General features: G+C 38.4%; 1 protein-coding gene across 1 annotated transcript in view; it reads left to right on the forward strand.

The window, feature by feature from the left end:
* Window positions 1-24330, forward strand: part of LOC117425955 (cadherin-13) — a 339797-nt gene that overhangs the window by 123495 nt on the left and 191972 nt on the right. The window contains exon 5 of the mRNA XM_034043295.3: window positions 4803-4955. Coding sequence (XP_033899186.2) covers window positions 4803-4955 — 153 coding nt within the window. The remainder of the gene's footprint in view (window positions 1-4802; window positions 4956-24330) is intronic.

The following is a 24330-nucleotide window of genomic DNA, read 5'->3' on the forward strand; positions in this document are numbered from 1 at the left end:
TGTATAGTCAGCTATCTGAAGCCTTACCGTTATACACCTGTAAGTCGCCTTACATAAGAACATAAGAAAGTTTACAAACGAGAAGAGGCCATTCAGCCTATCTTGCTCGTTTGGTTGTTAATAGCTTATTGATCCCAGAATCTCATCAAGCAGCTTCTTGAAGGATCCCAGGGTGTCAGCTTCAACAACATTACTGGGGAGTTGGTTCCATACCCTTACAATTCTCTGTGTAAAAAAGTGCCTCCTATTTTCTGTTCTGAATGCCCCTTTATCTAATCTCCATTTGTGACCCCTGGTCCTTGTTTCTTTTATCAGGTCAAAAAAGTCCCCTGGGTCGACATTGTCTATACCTTTTAGGATTTTGAATGCTTGAATCAGATCACCGCATAGTCTTCTTTGTTGAAGACTGAATAGATTCAATTCTTTTAGCCTGTTTGCATACGACATGCCTTTTAAACCCGGGATAATTCTGGTTGCTATTCTTTGCACTCTTTCTAGAGCAGCAATATCCTTTTTGTAACGAGGTGACCAGAACTGAACACAATATTCTAGGTGAGGTCTTACTAATGCATTGTAAAGTTTTGACATGACTTCCCTTGATTTAAATTCAACACTTCTCATAATATATCTGAGCATCTTGTTGGCCTTTTTTATAGCTTACAAAATATCACATTACAGAAAATCACATTAGAGATAAGAGCAGTTATAAAATACAATAAAATCAGCAGCAAATAAGATCAAATTCAGATAAGTGCATAATAAGGAATGCAGTAAATAATTACATTTAAGAGCGAGTAGTAAGTATGATAAATGAATGAGAATGATTTCAAATAAGAGCAATTACAAAAAAAAAATAATAAAAAAAAATAAAACATGAATACGGATACCTATAAGAGTAAAATCAAATACAAGATACAGGCCAAGTAGTTCTAGTAAAGAGCAGTAGTAGAATACGGCAATACGGTATGGAGCAGTTCAGTGCAAGTGCAAACTGATGCAAGTACTGGTACAATTGGGTGCCATACAGTCCAGTATAGTCGAATGTTGTGAGGTTTACAGATGCTGTCTGAACAGGTGTGTTGAGGAGGCGTTGGAAGGTGGTCAGGGACTGAGCAGTCCTGATATCCGTGGGTAGGTTGTTCCACCAGTGAGGGGCAAGGGTGGAGAAGGAGCGGGCTCTGGAAGCAGGGGAGTGGAGGGGGGGCGCAGCTAATCTGCTGGTGGTGGAGGAGCAAAGGTGGCGAGAAGGGGTGTAGGGAGAAATGATAGTCTGGAGATAGGAGGGAGCAGAAAGGTCAAGACAATGATAGGCGAGTACAAGAGTTTTCAATTGGATGCGCGCAGCGATAGGGAGCAGTGCAGAGAGCAGAGCAGTGGTGTAGTGTGGGAGAATCGAGGAAGGGAAAAGACAAGGTGAGCAGCCAAGTTTTGGATGAGCTGGAGCGGACAGATGGCATTGCAGTAGTCAAGACGGGACAGTACCAGGGCCAGAGCTAGTAGCTATGTGGAGTAGTCAGTGAGGAAGGGGCGAATGTTCGACTTGCATCACTAAAATATATGACATATAATTATAATTGTTTTCTTAGTATGAGATGTTATTTTGCAGTTTGAACAGCTCGGCTTCGCTTAGTATTTCAAACTGTTTAAGATGACATCTCTTTTACATTGAGACAATCTGCACTCAACATATTAACACATATCAAAATGAAGGAGTACAATTATGATTGTGTTAAGAGGTTGTCACTGTATTAGAGACATGGGGTATTAATATACTGCAGACGACCCTTGGCCTTTTGGTTTGTACTTACAGTGATGCACCAAGATTCGATCCACTGGAAGACCTACACCCACCTGGTGCTTTCCAGCTACTGTAGAAGGGCCATTGTGAAGCTGTGGATTGCTTGAACAGCTCAATGCCTCTCTGCTGCCCAAACCAAACCACCCCAACTCCAGCCGGCTCTGCCTTCCCTGTGTTTTGTATAACCGCCAACTTCAATTGACCACTTTGCACCTTGGAGATGAGGATTGGACAATGGCCAATTGAGAGTGGAATCTAGTAGGGGTGACAGAGTGAAGAGTATAACAGCTGAGTTCAGGATGTGCAGTTAGTGGATTCAGTAGGTTCAGAATCCACAGTGTTTTTACTACTCATTAGACAACTTGGCACTGTAACAGTGAGTCAAAAGAAAGTCTGAACTAAAATTGTTCCCACACCCCTTAAGTTGACCTTGAATAAGATTGTTTTGCAGGATAAACATACCAAACATAACCATGGCTTTAGCAGCCAAGTCCATAAAGTTAAAGACAATTGTTTTTACATCCAGATTTAAAAAGGACAAGGTAGAAAAAAGGCTATTTTCCAGAACCTTGACTGACAACATGCACCTCTCAATTAAATCCAACCTTGTGGAAGAGAAGGTGGCCTCAGTAAATGTGTCATTAACCTCTAGAAGGGTCGCCATCGTTCAAATTCTCATCAGAAATGAGGATTTCACTAATTATCTTGAATGATGTGTGCAGACCTCCCATAGACTTCCTGGGTGTTTCGTCAGTGGTTGATTTATTTATAATTTATCTACATTTCATTCACAACCAAGTCTTGGAGTTGGCAGCAAAGAGTGTGTTTAATTGTACAACTCGTTATGTGTTAAAATTAACTACAACCTTATCTTAATGTCCTTCCTTCCTCTCTCCCTCTGTTCTTTTACAGTCACTGACTGGTTGTTAGGGATATATAATGACATTGAGCCCAAACAGGTGCTTAAAATTGCTTAGGTCTATCAAATTGAAACATCCATATTCTTCACTGTCAAGGCTCTTCAAATGCAGTTTTCATCCACTGAAGGTCTAGGAAAATATTCCTCAAACGGAACAGGAATTGCACCATTTAAAATATGGATAGTCATTTGAAAATAAGATATGTTTCTCCATACTAGTGTAGGAAAGTGCAGCTTGGTAGCAGAGTGGAAGGTGAAGTCAGCGGACAGTGCAAAAGAATACCAAGAAGTTTGCTTCAATACAGATCTTGTACCAGTTCAACAACATATGCATTCTATAGAATTATGGAAAAGTCTAGTGTACTTTAAGAGACCAGGCAAGGGAAAGGCCCCAGATGGCCTTTGAATAACAACAGAAAAAATTCAGATCTTGTCCCATTAGAATCCCAGAGGGGCAACATAAACAATTGCAGAAGCCTGAAAAAATCACATTACTAGGCATAACTCACAGTTAGAATGGAAGTGGAACTGGGATTAGGGTAAAGAGTAGGGGGCTTCATGCTCTTCAAGACTGCATTCTCACAGGAATTGCTGCTTCTCTCATTTGAGTGACAAGAAGTTACTACAGGCGATAATATCTGATCAAAGTCTGAGAAGTGCTTGGGAAATGTGAAACCCTCTGGATCTCAGAAAGAAAAGTTTCAAGGCCAAAAAAGACCAAACTCTTCAGCTATTAAGCAACATGCAAATTCCAGTGTCTCCCAGCTATACAAAACCACTATCTGAGGAATGTTCTGTTGCTTTGCTGGAAATCTTGCTATGTCCAGAATCAACACTGGAAAGGCCCAGGGCTCTTAAACCTAAGAGGTGAACAACACAAGAGTCTAGTGAATTAGTCTGCTGCACTATCTAGCCCCAAGACTCAATTTTCCATGTCATCAAGTGCAAAGTGGATTTGTGACATTGCCTCATTAAGTTGTGTAAGATAAATTAAACTGGTCCCCACTTCTACTACACTCATCTGTTGATCCTACTTTAAAAGCATTTGTATTCATTTTATTCTCATTACCCTACACAGCATGCTTCCAGGCCCTTGATGTGGAATGTACCATACCGCAGGGTCTTTGAATAATAGCAACACCAAAAACTGATTTTACAGAAGGGTCCCTATTCACAAAGTTTTAAAAAGACTGTTTTGTTTGTGACTGATTAAATAAAATTTGATATTCAGGAAACCGTTCTACACCATTGTTGGTTTCTTTAACAACCATTTACAAAGGTTTTATACATCCAAAACTGTAATTAATTTTAAAGTAGCTTCAAATGTATTTAATGTATTCTTTTTTCCCCCTTTTTGGATTATTTTTTATTTCATTTGGTGAAGTGATTCTCGGTTATGTTGCTCCAGAATTATCATTATTTTTCTCCATGTCAGTCTTTGCCTGGCTCTGAGCTTGCTTTGAGCTTACCTGTAAATCCTTGCTGCTGGCACTGAAGTCAAGAAATGTGACAATTAATCTTTGAACTCAGCTGGCCCAACCTGCTCCATATATATAGTGAGAGAGGTCCAGCAAAGTTGAAGGATCCCGTTGTCACATGATTTGAATGGAAAGAGGATGTTTTTTTTGTTTTTTTTTCAGTACCAGACATTTAGAATTGTCTAGGCAAGCTCAGAAAGAGTTAAAGACATATGTAGAAAAAAATATTACTACTCAATATTGGAGCTACAGAAACACTTGGAATCATACAAAAATAATAAAAAAAGGAAAATGTAAAGAATTAATTCAAATCCATTACTCTGTATTGTATTCATTGGGTGGATACTTGTTAACTTTTGATATGTTTATGTCTATACTGCTGAATTGTGTCTTTTACATTTTGAATTGCTGCCACTGGCGGAACCTCTCTGAAAAATGACATTTTCTAGTCTCATGTAAGTAATATCCTGGTTAAACCCTGGTTAAACCTGCTTAAATAAATACAATACATAAATAAATAAATAAATAAATAAATACAACTCAAAAGATATGTGTAAACACCCCCCGCTCCATGTGTTGATCATTATATCCCCCCCCCCCCCCCCAGGTAATATCCAGCGAGATGCCGGACAGCGCTCTGTTCAAACTCACAGGAAAAGGAGCCGATCAGGAGCCCAAAGGCATCTTCTACATCAACAAGAAAACTGGGGAGGTGCTGGTCAGCAGATCCCTTGACCGCGAGAGAATCGCCTTCTATCACGTGAGTACTTCCTCTATATTGACATCAAGAGAAGGGATGTGAGGCTGGCTGAATGTGTATTTTACTTACATTGTGCAGTCAAAAGCATGCTTGAAGCTGCATTGTAATAATATTTCATTCCTTACCTGTTTAGTTTGGATGTTCTGTACGGTGTTGGAGCATGGTGCAACACTAAAAAAAGTGCTTCCCCACTTCACTTTGTTTTGGGAAGCACTATTTGCTAGAATAGTGTTGCAGTGATCAAAGCAAAAGATAATCACATAATATGACATTTAAATGGGTAAAAATGTAATTGAAAATGGGCATTAAGTTTACATTTTTCACATTGCTCAATTCACTACTTCCCCTGCTTAAGTCCGTTGGTTCGATCCATCAAACCTTGCCTACTTCACTCTGTACATTTCAGTAAACAGATGTGCTCACTGCATGTGTCTTAGTTCGGTGAAAAGGGTATGCGTCATACTGGAGGTGGAAATTCAGATTGCTGACTACTAACACTTTAAGGCTATTATCTTAATGGACATCCACAAGTTTGCAGATGGTCCAAAAAAGTCACTATTTAAAAACATGGGCTTTAACACAGCTAAATTACACAGCCAGTGCTTCCCAGTATTATTCCTTCTCCACTGTCCATGAATATGAGACTGCAAACAACCAGTAATCCACAGGAAAGGCTATTGGTCTGATGAATGCAGAGTGTTAGAAATGGATTGCAGATGTATCCCCATATGAAAACATGCCTGGTGGTTAACATAATGTTAAATGCTGTACTATACATCTACCCTGAAATTCTGCCGTTTTGAACTGGGTTTCAAAGCTGGTCATGTTGGTTTTCACAGTATCTAAAAGCTGTTTTATGAAGCCCTCGTCATTTTAGGTAGATTCCATTCACTGTTGTTAACAGTGACATTGTCTGCTTTTAGATGGTTTAACCCACAGGAAACTAGTAAAAGTGGACTCCTAATTCCACATAGAACTGTTTATCAGCAGTTGCTGAAATTTCCAATAGGGCTGTCAGATATTGTGTAGTCTTATACCACATGCACTTTCTTAAGCCTTGTGGTGTTGAATCATTTTAAATGGCTGAATGTAAAAGCTTGTACAGTTGTATATATTTCCAGGAAAAGAAAAAGTCCTACATCATTACTGGGCTTATTGTTACCTGGAGGGAACATCATTATCAATTTTTCTGCTGCACATTATCCAACACATCAGTGAGCACTAAAAACAGCAGACCGCAAAAAAGTAATAAAACTAAATTAAGCTCGGAGGACGTTGCCTGTCTGAAGGCTGCTGCGTTAGCAAAGTCAGAACACTGTTGTGCTGTCAAAGTAATTTCAAATTGTTTACTGGCTAGTCTGAAATGTACCGGTACATTAGGACAACACAACCATGAAATACAATCCCATCTCACCGAATAATAGACTGATTGTGAGACGGACCGTCTTAGATTTAAACAATACTCAGGAGATTTCTTGTTAGGAGTTCTAAAATCTTGCCACTGCAGTTATTTTCTGGTTTAGAGTTTTGTGGGCATTTGTGAGAGATGGTTCCAGTGGCAGGTATAGCTGCTGAAAGGTAACTGCATTCTTTTTTATACTATTTAACTAACCGGAAACTGCTCTCCAGTTTTCTTTGGAGATTCAGTCATTTCTCAATAATGGGATGTCAAATAAATCACAGCTCAGGTGACAAAATGATTGACACCTGTTCTAAAACCACTGCTTACTGATGAAACACTGCACACAGACGATCATAATGATCATTATGGCATTGCTGTGGCGTGTTATAAGGTAATAATAGACAACAGGATTCCACAATAGTTCAAATTAATTTTAAATCCTTCCCCATGAGCATGTTGGAGTGTATAATATACCAATGGACTGATAGGAATACGATGGTGCAATTAAAAGACAGAGTGGTAAAGATTCTCTTTAGAAAATGAAGAGGAAAGTCAGGCTTACCTTGTGCATAATCTAATATATAAACCTACGGCAAATGCCATTGATTTATTATTATTATTATTATTGTGCAGTGTCATTTAAACGTTAAATTTTTGTGGAGACATGCTTAACAACATGTCCTTGTAAACATTACATTCCTTAGGCTTACAGGATACAGACACCCAAGCATGATCCCAGAGTGATCCCAGAGAGATTCAAACTCTTTTTTTAGATCTAGTTGGTTGTTATGTAGTACAGTAAATTGCTAAAGCCTTGTGTTTTACAAAGGCTATAAATAACATGAAATAGAAATAAAAACACTGAATTCAATGATAAGTTAATTTATACTCATACGGCTATATAGCTTTAAGTCTGTGCCTACAGAAGCACTAATACAGTATGCAATACCTCATAGAAAACCGCAGCTTTTCATCCAGTGTAACAAACCCCACAGACAGCGAGCCTCACTCCTTCATAATAAAGATCCACTCAGAGGGTGGTATTTATTATAATTGGAGTTAACAAGTCAAGAGGCATTCGCATTAGATTAAAAATCAAAACATGTACAAATCAAAAAAAAAAAAAAAAGCTATGCAGCATCTGCTTTTTTCTATTGTTCTGTAACCAGCCTCTCTTAGATCATTAGCTCCTAGCACAGAACCCTGTTTCTCTAGGATCAGCTCAATTTGAAGAGCTCAGGAATGAGTACTATTGGACATACTTCCCCACTCCCCGCTATCCAGCTTTCTCTTGCAAGTTTACCATACCCTCAACCCTATTTGTTTGGAAACTTCCCAAATCTCTTGACTGTAGTTGTGCAGATTATTTAGACTTGTTGAAACCAAGTATTGGAGAACCAGCCTTGGCATAATGAATAAATAAATTGTCATTTGTAAATCCCAAATGGAAATGGAGTTTTCCTTCTCAACCTTTTACATCAAGGTCTACAGCTATGGACAGCTATTTGTATCACCACAATTTTAGGATAAATATATAATTAAAAAACAAAAAACTATACGGTCATAATTTAGGTCTTTTATTTAACTACAAAGCAGTATGTAATTTAATATGTTAACGTAACATTATTCAGCAGGTTGCATTCGACTTTATGAAACCAAATTTGTTAATTCTATAGAGTGATGCAAAACGTTTGGCCATAACTGTATAGCTGGGCTGCAAGCCATCACACTAAGTAAACCCATGTTGTAATTCTTCAAAAGGTGCAGCGTTGAATAGCTTTTTTTTTTTTGTATTAACAGTGCAGTGAACAATGTTTATTTATTTATTTATTTTTTTAACACTTCTCATTTTGGAATCCATCCTAGCATTCATTCCAATCCAACACCAATGAATGGTCCCAAATTACGACGCATTGCTAAGCCGATGCAGTGACTGATTTAAGGAAAGACATTCCCCAAATGCACCTCTTAAGTTTAGGTTTCTTTTACATACTATGTGTGTTATATAAAGAGAATACTCTAGGAGCATACATGAGCCGAATAAATTTCGAGTCCCCTAAGGGACAACTACAGCACTCCATGGACATTCGCAGAGTATTCTCTATAAAAACTGGACCTGACTGCACAAGCAAAATCTGTGCTCTTTTCATTTGGTTTAGTTGGCAGGTTTTTTAGCTCCGAGCTAGAGGGGATTGTGTGCTGCGGGCTCACTTTTGGATTTCCTTGAGGGGGTTTAGGAATTAGAGTGCTTATCCATGCTCAGCAGCACTCACTTCTCTCTTCCCTGGAGATTAAAGGGATTTCAAAGCTGCAAAATAAAACTGAAAATTACCGAAATGAAGAATTAGCGAAACCTGAAGCTAGAATAAATTGCATATGATTGCTGTCATATTAAATGGGACAATATATATTTATAGGACCAGCATGCTGAGTGGGTAGATGGATCAAATCAGGATCACATTTTAAAATGAGTGTAGCTAACAAGTTGGTTCCATCAAGTTTCCCTGTCGTGCTTATCCATTCATTATATAGATTTCAAATATGTAGTTTGTTTTTAATGAAATCTAGTGTTATACTATACTTTTTGAGTCATTTCATCTGGCGAGTGAAATTGTCCACACCCCTGTAGGGCCTTGTGAAAGGATGACGAGTGTTGACGTCAGGCCAGAAGCAGAAAAGAAAACAAATTCAAAAATACTACGGTGCAAAGGCGCTGCGGTGCCGTTTATTTACAACACAAAACAAATAAAATATTTAAACAAAAAACACTTGCTCACAGAGTAAAGTAAAAAAAGATAAACAAAACAAATCACGAACACAAAAACAGCCAATGCAGGTCAGGCTGGGAAAATGCTGTCACTGATCTTTTATATTTAATTGTACTTTTAAACTCCTCTCTCGCTCCCATTCCTCCTCTCGAACACCCACCTAGAGCTAGGAGAACTGCAGGCTTATATACAGGTGACCATCTCCCGATTAGCAACAATTAATTAACTCGGGAGATGGTCACCTTCTGCACAAGGTTTTTAATGTGGATGGGGCTTCCCATCCACGCTGCTATACAATTCAAATAATAACAAAACACGGCTCTGCTGTTATTTATAAAAAAAACATATCAATAACGATAATAATAATAATAATAATAATAATAATAATAATAATAATAATAATAATAATAATAATAATAATAATAACAACTACGACAAAAAAATACAAAACAATAAACTTCACAGGATCGGAGGGGTACCCCGTTCTATAAATAAATGATACATTTATGGCAGGGCTTTGCCCCGCCCCCTTTTCATGTACAGGGCTCCTGGCCCTGTTACAGGCTTTTATTCCTGTCAGTAACAAACCAAATGACTGACATGCTCTGCAGCCAGTAAGATGCTTTGAGCTGAGATGAAATGGTCTGGAAAGCTAAGCAGTAACAGACTTCCTGTGAGGCAAGGCAAGCAAATTAAAATTTTCTTTTTTAGTAGTGTAGTACCATATGTCCTGTTTTAAAAATGAAAAAACATGTTTGCTATAACTTGTGGAGAATGTCGGGGAAAAAATCACAATTATGTAAAACGTGTTAAATGAGAGATTATCTTTATCATTGTTGTCCAAACCTATATTGACACCAGCTCTATTTTTTAATTAACAGCCATGGATGTGTGTTACTAACATACTTGTTTTAATTGTATACTGATCATTGGATCCAGGCTGTATAGTGTGCATTCATTATGTCTAAAGCACTCTTAAGGCTCTGTTCACCAGCCTTTACACCAAACCATGTCTGTATCAACATTGAGTTCTTAGTAGCTCCGGTCTTAATATTTGCATTCAGCTGACTGTGATGTCAAACATTATTTTGTAATTAGGTTTAATTGCACAGAAATTAGACCTAATTAAATCTTAATGATCTAAAACACAAAAATGTTTTTCACTTATGTAAACAACAGTGAAGAAAATGCATCAACTTGGTAATATCCTGACCTAGCACAAATTCCCTTTTGAAGCTTTGAATTGGTTTAAATGTTTTATGCAGATAAAACATAAAATATACACATATTAGTGCACTGAATTCCATAGCTGTTTCATGATATACATTTCCCTGGGTATAGTTTCTGAAGAATACAGCATGTGATTGATACTCTGCTCTGTATTAAAATGTCTTCCTAAATGTACCTAAAGGCAGAGAAGACAGATGGCAACCTGAGGGGATGGTCTGCCACTTAAATGTGGGGCCTCCTGTTAAAATATGCATACACCAACAGCTGTGACAGGCTACCACTGTTAGAATATAGATTGTTTGAAGCTAAGGGTATTCAAATTGGTAAAGTAGAGAAAAGTGAATTATTCAACCATGCTTGATTCACAAATAAAGATTCTCTTTCACGAAATCCCAGAACAGAAAAAATATTCTTACAGTATATTTCCAATAGGTTAAAATAAAGAGCTTTGATGCCTTCTGCTGTGTATTTACATGAAAAATGCCTAAATGTTTACTGATTTTACTAACTGCAAAGGGTTTGATATTGTTGCCTGCTAACATTTATTCTCAGCATCTGACACCAGTATTGAAAATGTCTATGTTAGCCAGTGAGTTAACTTAATTACCAATATATTTAAATGCTTTTAACTTAGGGAATCACAAAGCAGTCATCCATAGTTTATCAAGCCACTTTGAATCCCCCTGGTGGTGGATACGTATTGATACTTGGAATATGAATCAGGGAGGTGACACATTGATAAGGACATTAGTTGAAAACTAATAGGAAATGACTGACAGGTTTTTAGGTTGGGGAATTTGAGAGTACTTGAATTAAAAGGAAGCTTCCCAAATCAGGCTGGATCACAGATTTTCAGGGGCCCCCAGTCGCTGCTTACATCTCTTAAAGCCACCAGATACACTTCTTCAACCGATTTAAACGTACAAAATGAATGTAAAAAAACAAATTGTGCATGTCCTATTGTAGGTTGCACACTGAGTCTGTATTTTCGTATGAAAGCGATAATTTCAATTGGTTCCAATTTCACATGCATTAAAAATAGCAGTGGCCAATTATTCACTGTAGGGAACACTTAGCATTCATCTAATGTGTCTGTGGAGTAATCTAAGCTGCAAATAAAACTCATATAGCATTGGCTGTAGCATGAAGAATAATACTGTAAATCAGAGAAGGACAAAAAGAAAAATGGTAGGCCATTACTGTGGGGAGTTGGGAATGAATGGTTATGTATAACAATACATTATGAACCAATATGAACATATACAAACACAGTACATGGATCATAGGAGGCTGTGTGGTCCAATGGTTAAAGAAAAGGGCTTGTAACCAGGAGGTCCCCGGTTCAAATCCCACCTCAGCCACTGACTCATTGTGTGACCCTGAGCAAGTCACTTAACCTCCTTGTGCTCCGTCTTTCGGGTGAGATGTAGTTGTAAGTGACTCTGCAGCTGATGCATAGTTCACACACCCTAGTCTCTGTAAGTCGCCTTGGATAAAGGCGTCTGCTAAATAAACAAATAAATAAATAATACTGACTAGTTATACATGAAGTGAGAGTGAGTTTCAAGGTTCTATGCATAACGATGGCTAAACTCAGAATCTGATCAGATTAGGTGAACTGTGAGGGTCATAGTGCTCTTTAGTTTAATACAGTTCAATGACTGCACCACAGTCAAATTCAGACTTCAAATCTTAAGAATGTTTACCATTTATTACTTTAAAATGGCAATCATTATATTCTACATTGAATGGTATTGTTTAGATACAATATGTGCCACTAGTATTAACAGAGATAGGTAATTGATCAGATTACCTCAACCCCTGGAGAGAGCCCTCCGACTCTACACTGATGGCCTCAATGATTTGGAGGTACTATGGTTAATTGTTTACCATGTTTCTCCTTTCCCTAACTTTCAAGCACATGCCTTATCATTCAATCATTCTAAATGTAAGGCTAAGTGGAGTTGCCTTAGCAACTTTACTTATCCCAATGTCACCTCCAGCAAACTGATTTAACATTACCAACACATTTTCTTTTCTATGATTACCAGTACATTTTCACTCTACAGACATTCAGTCATCTACAGTAGTGTGCAATAAATTTTACAGATGACATTACAGATAACGGATGATAAATGATGTATTGTATCTGGTGTGTAGCTACCTTTACTTTAGATGAGACTCAAAGGAATTGTATGAAACAGGACTGTGCTGTACCAGAAGAACCACAAGTGATAGATGTCAGGCCGGTGACCGACATAGAAACGCCTCTGTAGCAATGGTCTTGAAAGGAGAAATGCGGGTTTCAGCATTTTAAAAACGCTTCATTAATATATACAGTAGTGTGCCAATTTATTAGAACACCTCCAGATGTATCATTTATATCCTTTATATACCAACCTGCATGAAAAGAATTTGATTTTTCAGAGTAAATAGTGATATAGAAATGATGGGCACTTGTGTGTGAAAATGTTAGACCACTCTGTGTTTTAATTGAGCATACACAACTTCTAAAAAGTCTTATGCATTTTACCATTTGGGGCTGTGTTCCTTTTCTCTAACTATTTAAAATTACAGTAATCCGTTGCATATCCGACTGCAGTGGGATCAGAGTAAGGACGGATATGTAAAAAATCGTATGAATGAATCCTGTTTTAAATACCATTATACATAGCTGTAACAATTACTATGTTCACACAATTATTGTTTTGAGATTCAGCTTTTATTAGGTAGCTCCCTTAAATCCCTTGGTTAGAAAGAAACAGGATATTAATGCTTGTGACAGGGTAGCCATCTGCCGTGTGGGTGCGTACATTCGCTGCTGAGTGACAGGCAGGAGATCAAGACGGAGGCTGAAGTTGATACGCCCTGCAGGCAAGCAGGATTTATTTACATATCAACACACTCAACAGCTCACATGACACTACCAGCAATGGTAGCACACAGAGCACATACAGTGTACGAAAACTGGTAGGATCTGCAATATCTGAACTAATCTTCTCTGTTCAATAATAAACTAACGCTGCTGAAGAGGTTGGTAGGTAAACGGTTAAGGTGGTTATGTCACTGGCGGATAAGCAACAAATTATTCTATTGCATGCGTGGACTATTAAAGTCATCAATTAAATTAGAACTCACATTTGCCTATTTTGACAGTTTTTCAAGATTTTCACTTATAGTGGTTTGATTTTATGTGCGCAAATCAAACAGAAGTAATGGGGTGTTCTAATATATCTGCACACTACTGTGTGTATATGTATATATATATATTGTAAGACAGCAGGGAGGGGGTTAAATCCTCCCTGTAGAAAAACATGTGCGTAAGGCACATATTTGGTTTGTCTTGTTAATTGTTTAATTGTTTTGTTAATTGTTTTATTGTTTAATCATCACCTGCACCTAGCTATTATTGAAAATTAGAGCCAGGTGCAGGGTTTATAAGGAGAGCAGTCAGCCCGCTCTGGGCGGCTGCTGAAGAGTGTAGAAGTCCATAATTTCAAAGGGGAAAGGTAGTGTGAATCCTTTTCTGTGTGTGCTGTTCTGTTTGTTTTGTTTTTGTTACAGGTAAACAGCTTAGCTGTCCTGTTTTTTAGTTTAGGTTCCTGTTTTGTTTTAGTTATTGCTCAAAGAAGAGCTAGGTGTTTATTTTTGTTTATTTTGCTTTTGTATTTTCATTAAGCATAGCGCAACCGCGCTTTCAAAAATCCATTTCTGTGTGTTGGGTCGGTGTTTTTAAAGGGGGAACGAACCGAGAAGAAGGTTTGATTCTTTCACTATATATATATATATATATATATATATATATATATATATATATATATACATATATATACTGCTGCACTGTCAACGGCACAGCAGTTCAAAGTTAAGGATGACAAATTCTCCCCTTTGTTGTTAAGACAATGTGACAAAAATAGAGGAAGGAAAAGGCAACCATTTTTGTAATAAGGAAAAAACCCTCCTTGGTTAGAATACAAAGGTTTAAGGTGTCTCAAATGGTACTGCTTTAGCTTGGTGTTGAAATGAAATGGTTTCAATGTTGACAGCAGTCGAACTGCAGAGTTTTAATAAGTATTTTAAAACTTCTGCCTTATATTGCCTGAAATTAAATTGATGTAGTTAATGTAGATCCCCAAATCTCCGACACCTTCTTTAAGTTTCTGTCAAGGGGGCGTTAAATGAAATGTGCCTACTTGGTAAATTGATAATGGTGACAGCACTGTTTCAAGCAAAAACTAATGTATTTGCCTGAAAGTAACAGGTAATAAAGAGCTCAAATAGAAGAAGAAAGTAATGAAAAAAAATAAAAAAGAAACCGCATTCTTTCCCCCCCAGAGAAACTCGGTAGGATGTGAAATATTAAAGTGGTCTTAAGTAATCAGGTTGTGATTTCTGATATGGAAAAAACCAAAGTGAATCTATACAAGAAGAATATATTAGTAAAGATAACTCTGATGTATACTACCCATACTAAATGCTCTTTAAGATCAGTTTCACAATGTCAGCCCTTAAAACAGTGTAAACAGCTTACATATAGAGCCTAGTCTTTTGTAAAGGATTTACAACATTTTTTCACATTACTTTTCAAGTTGGTAGTAAAAAGATAGGTCACGCTTTATTTTAAGGGCTGCCTATTATCTATTAATGACCAGCTCATAAACATATACAGCAAACAGCACCCAATCCAGACTCACTGCTGTGTTAATGTAATGAGGAATAGGCAGGTACCAACTTCCCTGTGCTTTTCTGTGCACACAATGGGCAAAAACAAGTGGTTGAGTATCCAAATAAATCGCTGTTTTCTGCTTGAACGCAAAATACTCTGCTGTTCTTAAAAGCGCAGTGTTTTACATTCCCAGTGTGAGAATTAAAGCCAGAGCTTCCCTCTTTCTAGTAGACTGGGTATCATACAGCAGCAGTGTGGAGTAGTGGTTAGGGCTCTGGACTCTTGACCGGAGGGTTGTGGGTTCAATCCCCAGTGGGGGACACTGCTGCTGTACCCTTGAGCAAGGTACTTTACCTAGATTGCTCCACCAAAAACCCAACTGTATAAATGGGTAATTGTATGTAAAAAAATAATGTAATTGTATGTAAAAATAATGTGATATCTTGTAACAATTGTAAGTCACCCTGGATAAGGGCGTCTGCTAAGAAATAAATAATAATAATAATAATAATAATACAGCCTCTGCTGGCAGTGATATGATGTTCTGCCATCTGCAAGTGAATGTATTGCCCAAAAATATTAATATTAAAAAATGCTGCTGTTCTTTCTGTGTTAAAAACATCAGGTTCGATAAAGGTTGAAAATAGCCTGTGTGCAGGTTGATAGTCACCTGTCTATTAAGAGAAGTCAAGGATCAAACAGACATGGCTTAAAAGGGGGCTCTACTATGGAAAGCACATAGAATCCTTTGACTTGTACCGTATTTAATTTGCAGAAAGCCAAACAATACGTATGTGGGGGTTATTTTCAAACCTACCATATACATCTATTTTGCTTTTGTATTTCAAATTAAATGTTCTTTTTTTCCCAGATAAGTGGTGTTTTTTTTGTTTTGTTTTGTTTTTTGTTCCACATCTTAATTCTCTGTTTGTTTGGGAGTTTACTAAACATCCTGTTCAGTGTATGGTGGTTTTGTTATGCGTTCGCTATGCCAACCACTCTATACCATGGGGAAATTGAAATGGTACTGCTTGGAGGTCAAATTTCAATTACATCATACCTGAATTGCATGTATTATAATGAGTCAAATCGAATCCTCTGCTAAGTCTTGTAGGATGATTGATAGAAGCTGGAAAGCACTGGCAGGTGCTGACAAGTAGGAAACAGCTGCACTGTAATGGTGATTGATTTCCTGCACTCCCAATCACATCTAAATGACAAAAAAAGAGTTAATCTATAGACATCTGATAGATAGAAAGTGATTACTATTGAGCAACTTTGAGATACAGTTCTGTTGTACAGTATAATATTGTTTCTGTGCTGTGCAGACCCTGGGTAGTGACTGAGTGTCCTGTGTAACTGCTGCAAGGCATTAATGGTTACATTCTCTGCAATGCTATAATTGATAATCTGATCTACTACTGTGTTGGTTTTGACAAACCCTGATTAGCACTAATCTTGGACTACCTAATGTCCCTTACTGTTAAACAGTCTATTTCTTATTCCTGGAGGAAAAAAAAAAAGTATATGTGAAAATAATAATGAACATATGTCTATGTATATTTTTATGATCTCTTAAAATGCTACTTTATACCATATACAGTACATTGTCCAAATATTTCATTTCTTACCTGTTTCAGATCCTATTATATGTGTTCTCTATCATCCTCTATTGCTGTTTCTGCTTCGATCATTATTTACCATGACAGTGATTCTGAAAATCCTCCTAAAAGCTTCATGTTCTGAAGTGAGGTGTTTTATAGAAATGACCTCTACAGGTGTGCAGCTGTAATATCTGCCCTGCCTATAACTGTGGCCAGGGTTGGGATCAATTCTGTTTTTCAATTCAAATTCAATTTCCAATTCCTTTTAAAATCAATTTCCAATTCCAATTCTAATATCTTGAAAGGAATTGAATAGATATTTTAGAGAGATAATGATTGTTTAGCTGCTTTCATTTAAAGCCAATTTCATTGAATAACAGTGACTTCAATTTTAAGTATTTTGTTGCCACTGTGAGAAGCTCATTTTAACAGATCAATGATGTGTCTGACTTAATTAAAAGAGATTGGGAATTGGAATTAGAATTGAGAATTGATTTTAAAAAGGAATTGGACATGTTATTGGAATTGAAGAACAAGAATTGACCCTGACTCTGGCAAATGGGAATTATCAGACAGAGAAACTCGATACAAAATCACAGTAGACCACTTACTATGCTTACTAACTATTCTTGGGGGGGGGGGGGGGGGGGGTACAAACTAAAAGGTACCACTCAGGGTGTGCAGCTGTAATTCGTGCCCCCTCTGTTATCTGTGATTCTATAAAGAGGTTCTTTATTTTCTAACTCCGAGTCGCCACAGTTGTACAGGGGACAGAAATTATAGTTGCACACTTAAAACCACCTGTACTTCAAAAATGCAGGCATAGTAAAAAAAGAGACATACTTTAGCGTTAGTATGCATAGTATATATTGGTCAAGGCAGAAATGGGAATTAGGAATGATGGAGAACACACATACTGCAATATTAAAAAATAAACATTATGAAAATATTGTTGCTTTAAAGTATGCCTTAAAGCTTTACAATTATAATTTCCACACTCCAGTCTCATTACTGCTCAGTTCATAGCAGGGTTGATCTAATTCTGCTGACATTCATTTCTGTGAATATATTTAACTATAAAGAAAATAATAAAGAAAAACAGCTTTGCATACGTGGCTAAGCTTACAGCTTCTGAAGTGAGGTGTTGCATAAAAATGTTCGGAAAATCTTCATTTTTATACATAAAAAGTAAAAGACATGCATATTAATTAAGGTGAAGAACACCATTACAGTTACAAGGCTGTTTTAGCAAAGATAAATTATTTAATACATTTCATACATATTGATGGTGACAATGATGATTAATAAGATTCTTAAATTGCTATTAGCAAGGGTCATTTAATAACCATATGACTGGAATAGGTTACCCAGCAATCTATAAATGGCCTATTTCAAATACCCAGAAGGTAAGGAAATTAGAAATCCATTAAAATGGAACGAAACTGTGCTTTATCTTGACTTTCTTTTTCTTTGTTGTTTAAATTAATTGTTTTCATTAACGCCCAGGTAGATAGTCAGGGTGAAGGAGAGTCCGCTACAACACTGACATTGAAGGTAGACACCTCTACCGTCCTTCATTTTAAGTTAATTTACAAACTTCTCACAAATAACTTCAATGGGCTGGCAGCAAGCATTCCACAGTGATCATGGGAATTGAACTAAAATCCAGCTACAGGGAAAACTCAGTAGTGGACAAACATAACGTGGAATGAGGGGAAATGTGGAACCACCCACAACTTAGGTACAAACTACATTTAATTAGTGGGAAAGTGGAAAATGCATTTACCATATTTGTGTTAGTTCTGTTTCTGAGTTTTTAGAGAACAATATCAAAACTTGGGAGTTGTAACACATACTGTAAATCGATAAAAAGGGGAAATATAGTGTGCTCTTTATGCGTACTGTCTTGTTCTACATCGGGCTGACCCAAAGATGTCTCTTGAGCTATATACAGTATACAGGTCCGATATATGGCTCTATTGAAGTGCAACAGGACAGCTGAGTGACGTTCCTAGACCAGAAATCTGACAGAGTGTGGCAGTGTGCCTCGCCCCTGTGTGTATTTTGTGTTATATGTTGCGTGGGGTGTGTGAATGTTGGTGTATATGTATTAGTGCACGGGATATAAATGGGTCTGTGTAACACAAGTGATTTAACCTTTTAAAACCCCAGCCCCTCACAGACAATTTCCGCCTGGGGGGCTGTGCCCTTAAATAAATCACAATATCTTCCAAAGTATAGACAGCACAGGCATGGTTCAGGGCTTGAATTCAAGGTAACCCCTTGGGCATCAAGAATAAAACCTCAGGTGTGATAAAAGTCTTACTCAGTACCACACTGGAAGGAGATATCCAGAAAAAATACATAAAAAAACAACAAACGCTTTTCATTTTTTAAGTTCTATAGTCATTCTATATTTAAGTTCTATAGTTGCATTCGTCATGAACAACATATTCAGCTTTTAGTAAACTAAAGTTTTTTTCACTGATATATTTTTTGTTTTACCACTCAGTATTGCTCTTTTGGCAAAAAATGTTTGACCGCTGTATTCTGTCTTATATATTTATTTGAAGTATGTGTCAGCTAGCATGAAATTGGCGTGCAACCATTCTGGACTTGGCAACCAGACTTACATCCATCATTTTAAAATAAATAAACAAAAATACTAAATGATACATTTTACCAGTGCTGGACACTTTTGTAATATGTTGAATGCAAGACATAAATACTAAGTGATTGATCTTCCAGTCTTGGGTAATTCTCAATATATTATTATTATTATTATTATTATTATTATTTATTTCTTAGCAGACGCCCTTACCCAGGGCCACTTACAGTTGTATACAAAAAATACATGTCAAGAATTATAGTACAATTAAGAGCAAGATACAAAATGCAATGACTTCAGTCTTAATAAGATCAAATACAAAACTGTATAATTTGATATCGGGGTAGTTCAAGAGCAGATAACAGTGTTGATAGTTACATCAGAGTTAGATACGGGTGAAATACAAAATACTACAGATTGGGTTAAGTGCAGGATTAAATACAGTAAAATAGGGAGCAGATAAGTGCAAGTTAAAGTGCACTAAAGGCAGAGTACTATATTGTCCAGAAAGGAAGAGTTTTACAGGTGTTGTCTGAAGAGGTGTGTCTTGAGGAGGCGTCGGAAGGTGGTCAAGGACTGAGCAGTCCTGACATCCGTAGGAAGGTCGTTCCACTACTGCGGACCGACCATATTGTAGTGCCAGCCAGACCTTCATCCATCATTTTAAAACATATTTTTGTTTATTTATTTAAAAATAATGGATGTAGGTCTGGTTGCTACTACAATATATACCACTAGACAACTCTGACTTTGTAATGAGCAGAAAACTATTGTCCAATTTAAGGTCTTTATTTTCAAAGAAATATGTGTTGCACACTATCAAAGGTTATACAGTTACTCTTAATGTTTCAGGAATTCCATAGATTGTATAGCTGCAACAGAATCAAATGATATAAAGAGAACATGACCCTGATGTTCAACCTGTATCGCTACCCACAGAACCTGGTATTTCTTAAATGAGACAAACCACAAACGATGGATCAGACGGGGGAAAGACGCCACAGATGTGACAGTCAGGTTTACAACAGGTCAAGACAACAAGCAAAAGGGGTTCCCGAGTGGCGCATCCAGCAAAGGCGCTCCACGTGGAGTGCAGGATGCGCTCTATAGTCTGGACGTCACTGGTTCGAGTCCAGGCTATTCCACAGCCGACCGTGGACGGGAGCCCCCAGGGGGCGGCGCACAATTGGCCGAGCGTCACCCGGGGGAGGGAGGGTTAGGTCGGCCAGAGTGTCCTCGGCTCACCACACACCAGCGACCCCTGTAGCCTGGCTGGGCACCTGCGGGCATGCCTGTAAGCTACCCAAGAGCTGCGTTGTCCTCCGACGCTGTAGCTCTTCGGTGGCTGCATGGTGAGTCCGCAGTGTGAAAAAAGCGGTTGGCTGACGACTCACGCTTCAGAGGACAGTGTGTGTTCGTCTTCACCCTCCCGAGTCAGCGCAGGGGTGGTAGCGGTGAGCTGAGCTTAAAAAATAATTGGCCATTCTAAATTGAGAGAAAATAATAAAAATAATTGGCAACGACTAAATTTATAAAAAAAAAAAAAAAAAGACAACAAGCAAAAACAGCATGAGATGTCAAACTGTTAATTTAGGAGAACAGCTGAGCAAACCCAATTCTCCTTTGATTTTTGCATCTGTCCCAATAGCTGCAAACAAGTTGCAAATGAGTCGGAAGTCTAGGGTGAAATGTACTAAACAAGCGCAATGCTGTTAATCACTTTTTAGGGAATGCTTTGTGGTAGCAGTTTTTCTTTGCGGTTCAGCCTTAGATGAATATGTAATTATGGGCGTTCCTGCATACATTCGCAAAAATGGTGTGGAGATGAGGGTTCTCAAATATTATAATGAGATGTACTAAACCTGTTAGCAATTTCAACACTTACAATTGCATAAATCAAGAAATTAGCAAGGCAGTATGAAAAACATTATCGTCTAACCATGGCCACTGTGATTGCAGCAAGAAGACATTGTCTTCAGCAAGAACGAGTGATCTGTAGGATGAAAAGAGAAAGGGTATTTTGTACTGACATTACTATCTTCGATTTAAATGAAGACCAAATTAAACACAGGTACAGGCTCGGCAGCCACATAACTCTTGAGCTGCTGTCTGATTTAAAAGATGACCTGGAGTCTGTCACCCAGAGAAGCCATGCTATCCCTGCAGTGGTCAAACTATTGTCCACCCTTCATTATCTTACCTCTGGTTTCCCCGTGTTGAGAGAAATAGACTGCACACATGTGCCTCTAACCCCTCCAGCTCATTCTGAGCATCTGTATAGGAATAGGAAACACACCTATTCTATTAATGTGCAGGTGGTTGTAATTGTGCACAATTTAGCACTGCACTACTGACTAACTTAAATGCAGTATATATTTGGCTTATAGGTTACTCATGATAATACAAATTAGTGGTATAATGCAAAATGTGCTGCTATTCCGAGAATTGACTGTACTCCTGTAATTATCATAACTTGTCAATGCGGCACCATGATCTGTTTTGTGTATTGTCTAGACTACTAAGTAGGCCAAGTAAAAAATAATAATAATTAAAAAAAAAAAACTAAAAAAAAAAACACTAAAATCATTTTGCTTCAATTATAAATGTGTACAATGCAGCGGCATGATTTAATTTGTGTTACCGGTAGCCTACAGGCTAAAGTAAAAAAAAAAGTACGCTAGGTATTAATTTGATTTTACTACTGTACTGTATACTGTATAGGTCTACTGTATGATTATGAAAAGCTTTTTGATATTAATATTATTATTATTATTATTATTATTATTATTATTATTATTTATTTCTTAGCAGACGCCCTTATCCAGGGCGACTTACAATCGTAAGCAAATACATTTCAAGTGTGACAATACAATACAATACATTTTGTATTTGGAGGTGAAGGTGGGGGCCCCACTATAGAATCTGATGGGATTAAACTGCCTTTTATTATTAAGATGACACAACAAATAATTAACTTGGTATATTGCGGCTCTCTTCATTACTGTAATGTAGTATTTGTAATGACTCAGGGTGATGCAAGGGTTCCAATAATTAAGGTTTTATTTATTTATTTATTTATTTTCTTAGCACAACACAAATGTACAGGTAAGAGTATAGTTTTCTACCGCTCCTCTTTATCTCCCCTTATCTCTCTCCTTTTTATCACATCCAGTTTCTGTATGGCAAACACAATAGTCTAAAACAATAGTCTTAAAAGTGCAGTCCTCCAGATCTGAACTGATACATAAGCATATATATATATATAGCCACCTGACAGGATGTAAGGTGGCTCTTAGCCAAGGACGGTTTACTTGGCGCCATGACCAGGTGCTGCGATGTTTGGCCTTAGCATTGGAAGACAAGCGTAACATGACCAATAAGTTGCCACCTGTTCCATCAAAACATTACACACAAAAGACAACATTCCTCCGCCCAGGAGAGCAACCACCAAGAAAAGGTGTTAAAACCAATCCTCGCCCAGGACAACTGGAAGCTGCTAGAGACTGGAATATGCTGGCAGATGTTGGTCAACGGCTTATTTTTCCACCTGAGATTGCCACCACTAACCTTCGACCAGATATTGTCTTGTGGTCTAGATCAGCACGCCTTGTTCACCTAGTAGAGTTAACAGTGCCATGGGAGGACGCTGTAGATGAGGCGTATGAGAGGAAGAAACTGCGGTATGCTCAACTAGCCACTGAAGCGGAACAGCGAGGATGGAGAGTTCGGGTTTACCCAGTGGAAGTGGGTTGTCGAGGATTTGTGGCACACTCTACAACCCGGTTTCTCAGAGACGTCGGATTCAGTGGCCAAGAGTTGCGTCGCACAGTGAAGAACTTATCTGAAGCAGCAGAGAGGAGCAGCAACTGGCTGTGGTTGAGACGGAAAGATTCTGGCTGGGGACAGGTAAGTAAGCTGGGCTGAGTTGAGTGGGGGACGGAGGGGGGTGATTCTGGGACGCCAGAATCACCGTCGAGCCCTCTTGAGGTGTCGTGGGCTAGTCGGCGAAACACTGAGGATGGAAGGTGCCCACTTGAAAACCCCAGAGATGTACCCTACTTAGCTCAATCCAGACGGTTGTCATGCTGATGCGCTGGGGAGGCCGCACTTTGGTTGATCCCCGGAGCCAGCATCGCAGCCGTTGTGTGTGCTGATGCGCCAGGGAGGCAAAATAAGCTGATCCCTGGAGCCAGCATTACACTTCAGCCATTAACACCAGACAGAAGGATATCTACATCATCATATGGAAGGAAACGTAAATGGATGGAGATGCATATGGATCACATTAGTTTACTGTAAAGCTACGTCTTAGTTGGTGCTTATCTTGGCGAGAGCCGAGTTCAAATCAGCATGAAGTTTTAACATCTACTCTCGTGTAATGGAAATCATGAAGATCTGGATACGTCCAGTGACTGCTGTGAATAGTGCAGCTGGCAACAAGGGAAAGACCTTGTGACAGCCTGGAGAGACAGCTGACAGGAGGAAAGAGACCCCATTGGGGCTGGTAAGGGTTAGCTACCCTTGTCGGCAGTATCCAGCTCTGTGTTTACAGGATGCTGGAGACACCCGCCCAAGGCTTCTAAGAAATTAAAGAGAAAAATACCCCTAGAGTCTGCGAGAGCGGGGGCGGAAGATGACTCAACGTTGGACAACACGGTTAACGACTTAGGAACGGAAACGGATATGAGTATGGAGAGTACTTCACAAAAGACTAGTTCAAGATCTGCAGTTAACAAAGACATGGAACTCCAGGTTTGTGTCTGCGGCTGGAGCAAGGCGACAACGGTCAGGGGTTTGAAGATTCATCAAGGGAGAATGAAATGCTTGAGGGAGAAGGGACAAGGGCCTCGCATTGATCAGTACTTCTTACGAAGTCAGTCAAGTCAGTCGAATGAAATCCAGCGACAGGAAGCAAACCACAGTTCGCAGGATATCAGCACCCCTGTCATAGATGTGAGGAGGACTTGCATGGACACAGTTAGTGATGAACCTAATGATCCTTGTGAACCCGGTCAGACAAACCAGCATAAGAGAGAAAAGAACCTCAACGGGCACAAGCCTGGAGTTAAATGGCCAAGAGCTTGTGAGAAAACTGCA

This window comes from Acipenser ruthenus, chromosome 20 (assembly GCF_902713425.1).
Source record: "Acipenser ruthenus chromosome 20, fAciRut3.2 maternal haplotype, whole genome shotgun sequence".
Classification (NCBI taxonomy): domain Eukaryota; kingdom Metazoa; phylum Chordata; class Actinopteri; order Acipenseriformes; family Acipenseridae; genus Acipenser; species Acipenser ruthenus.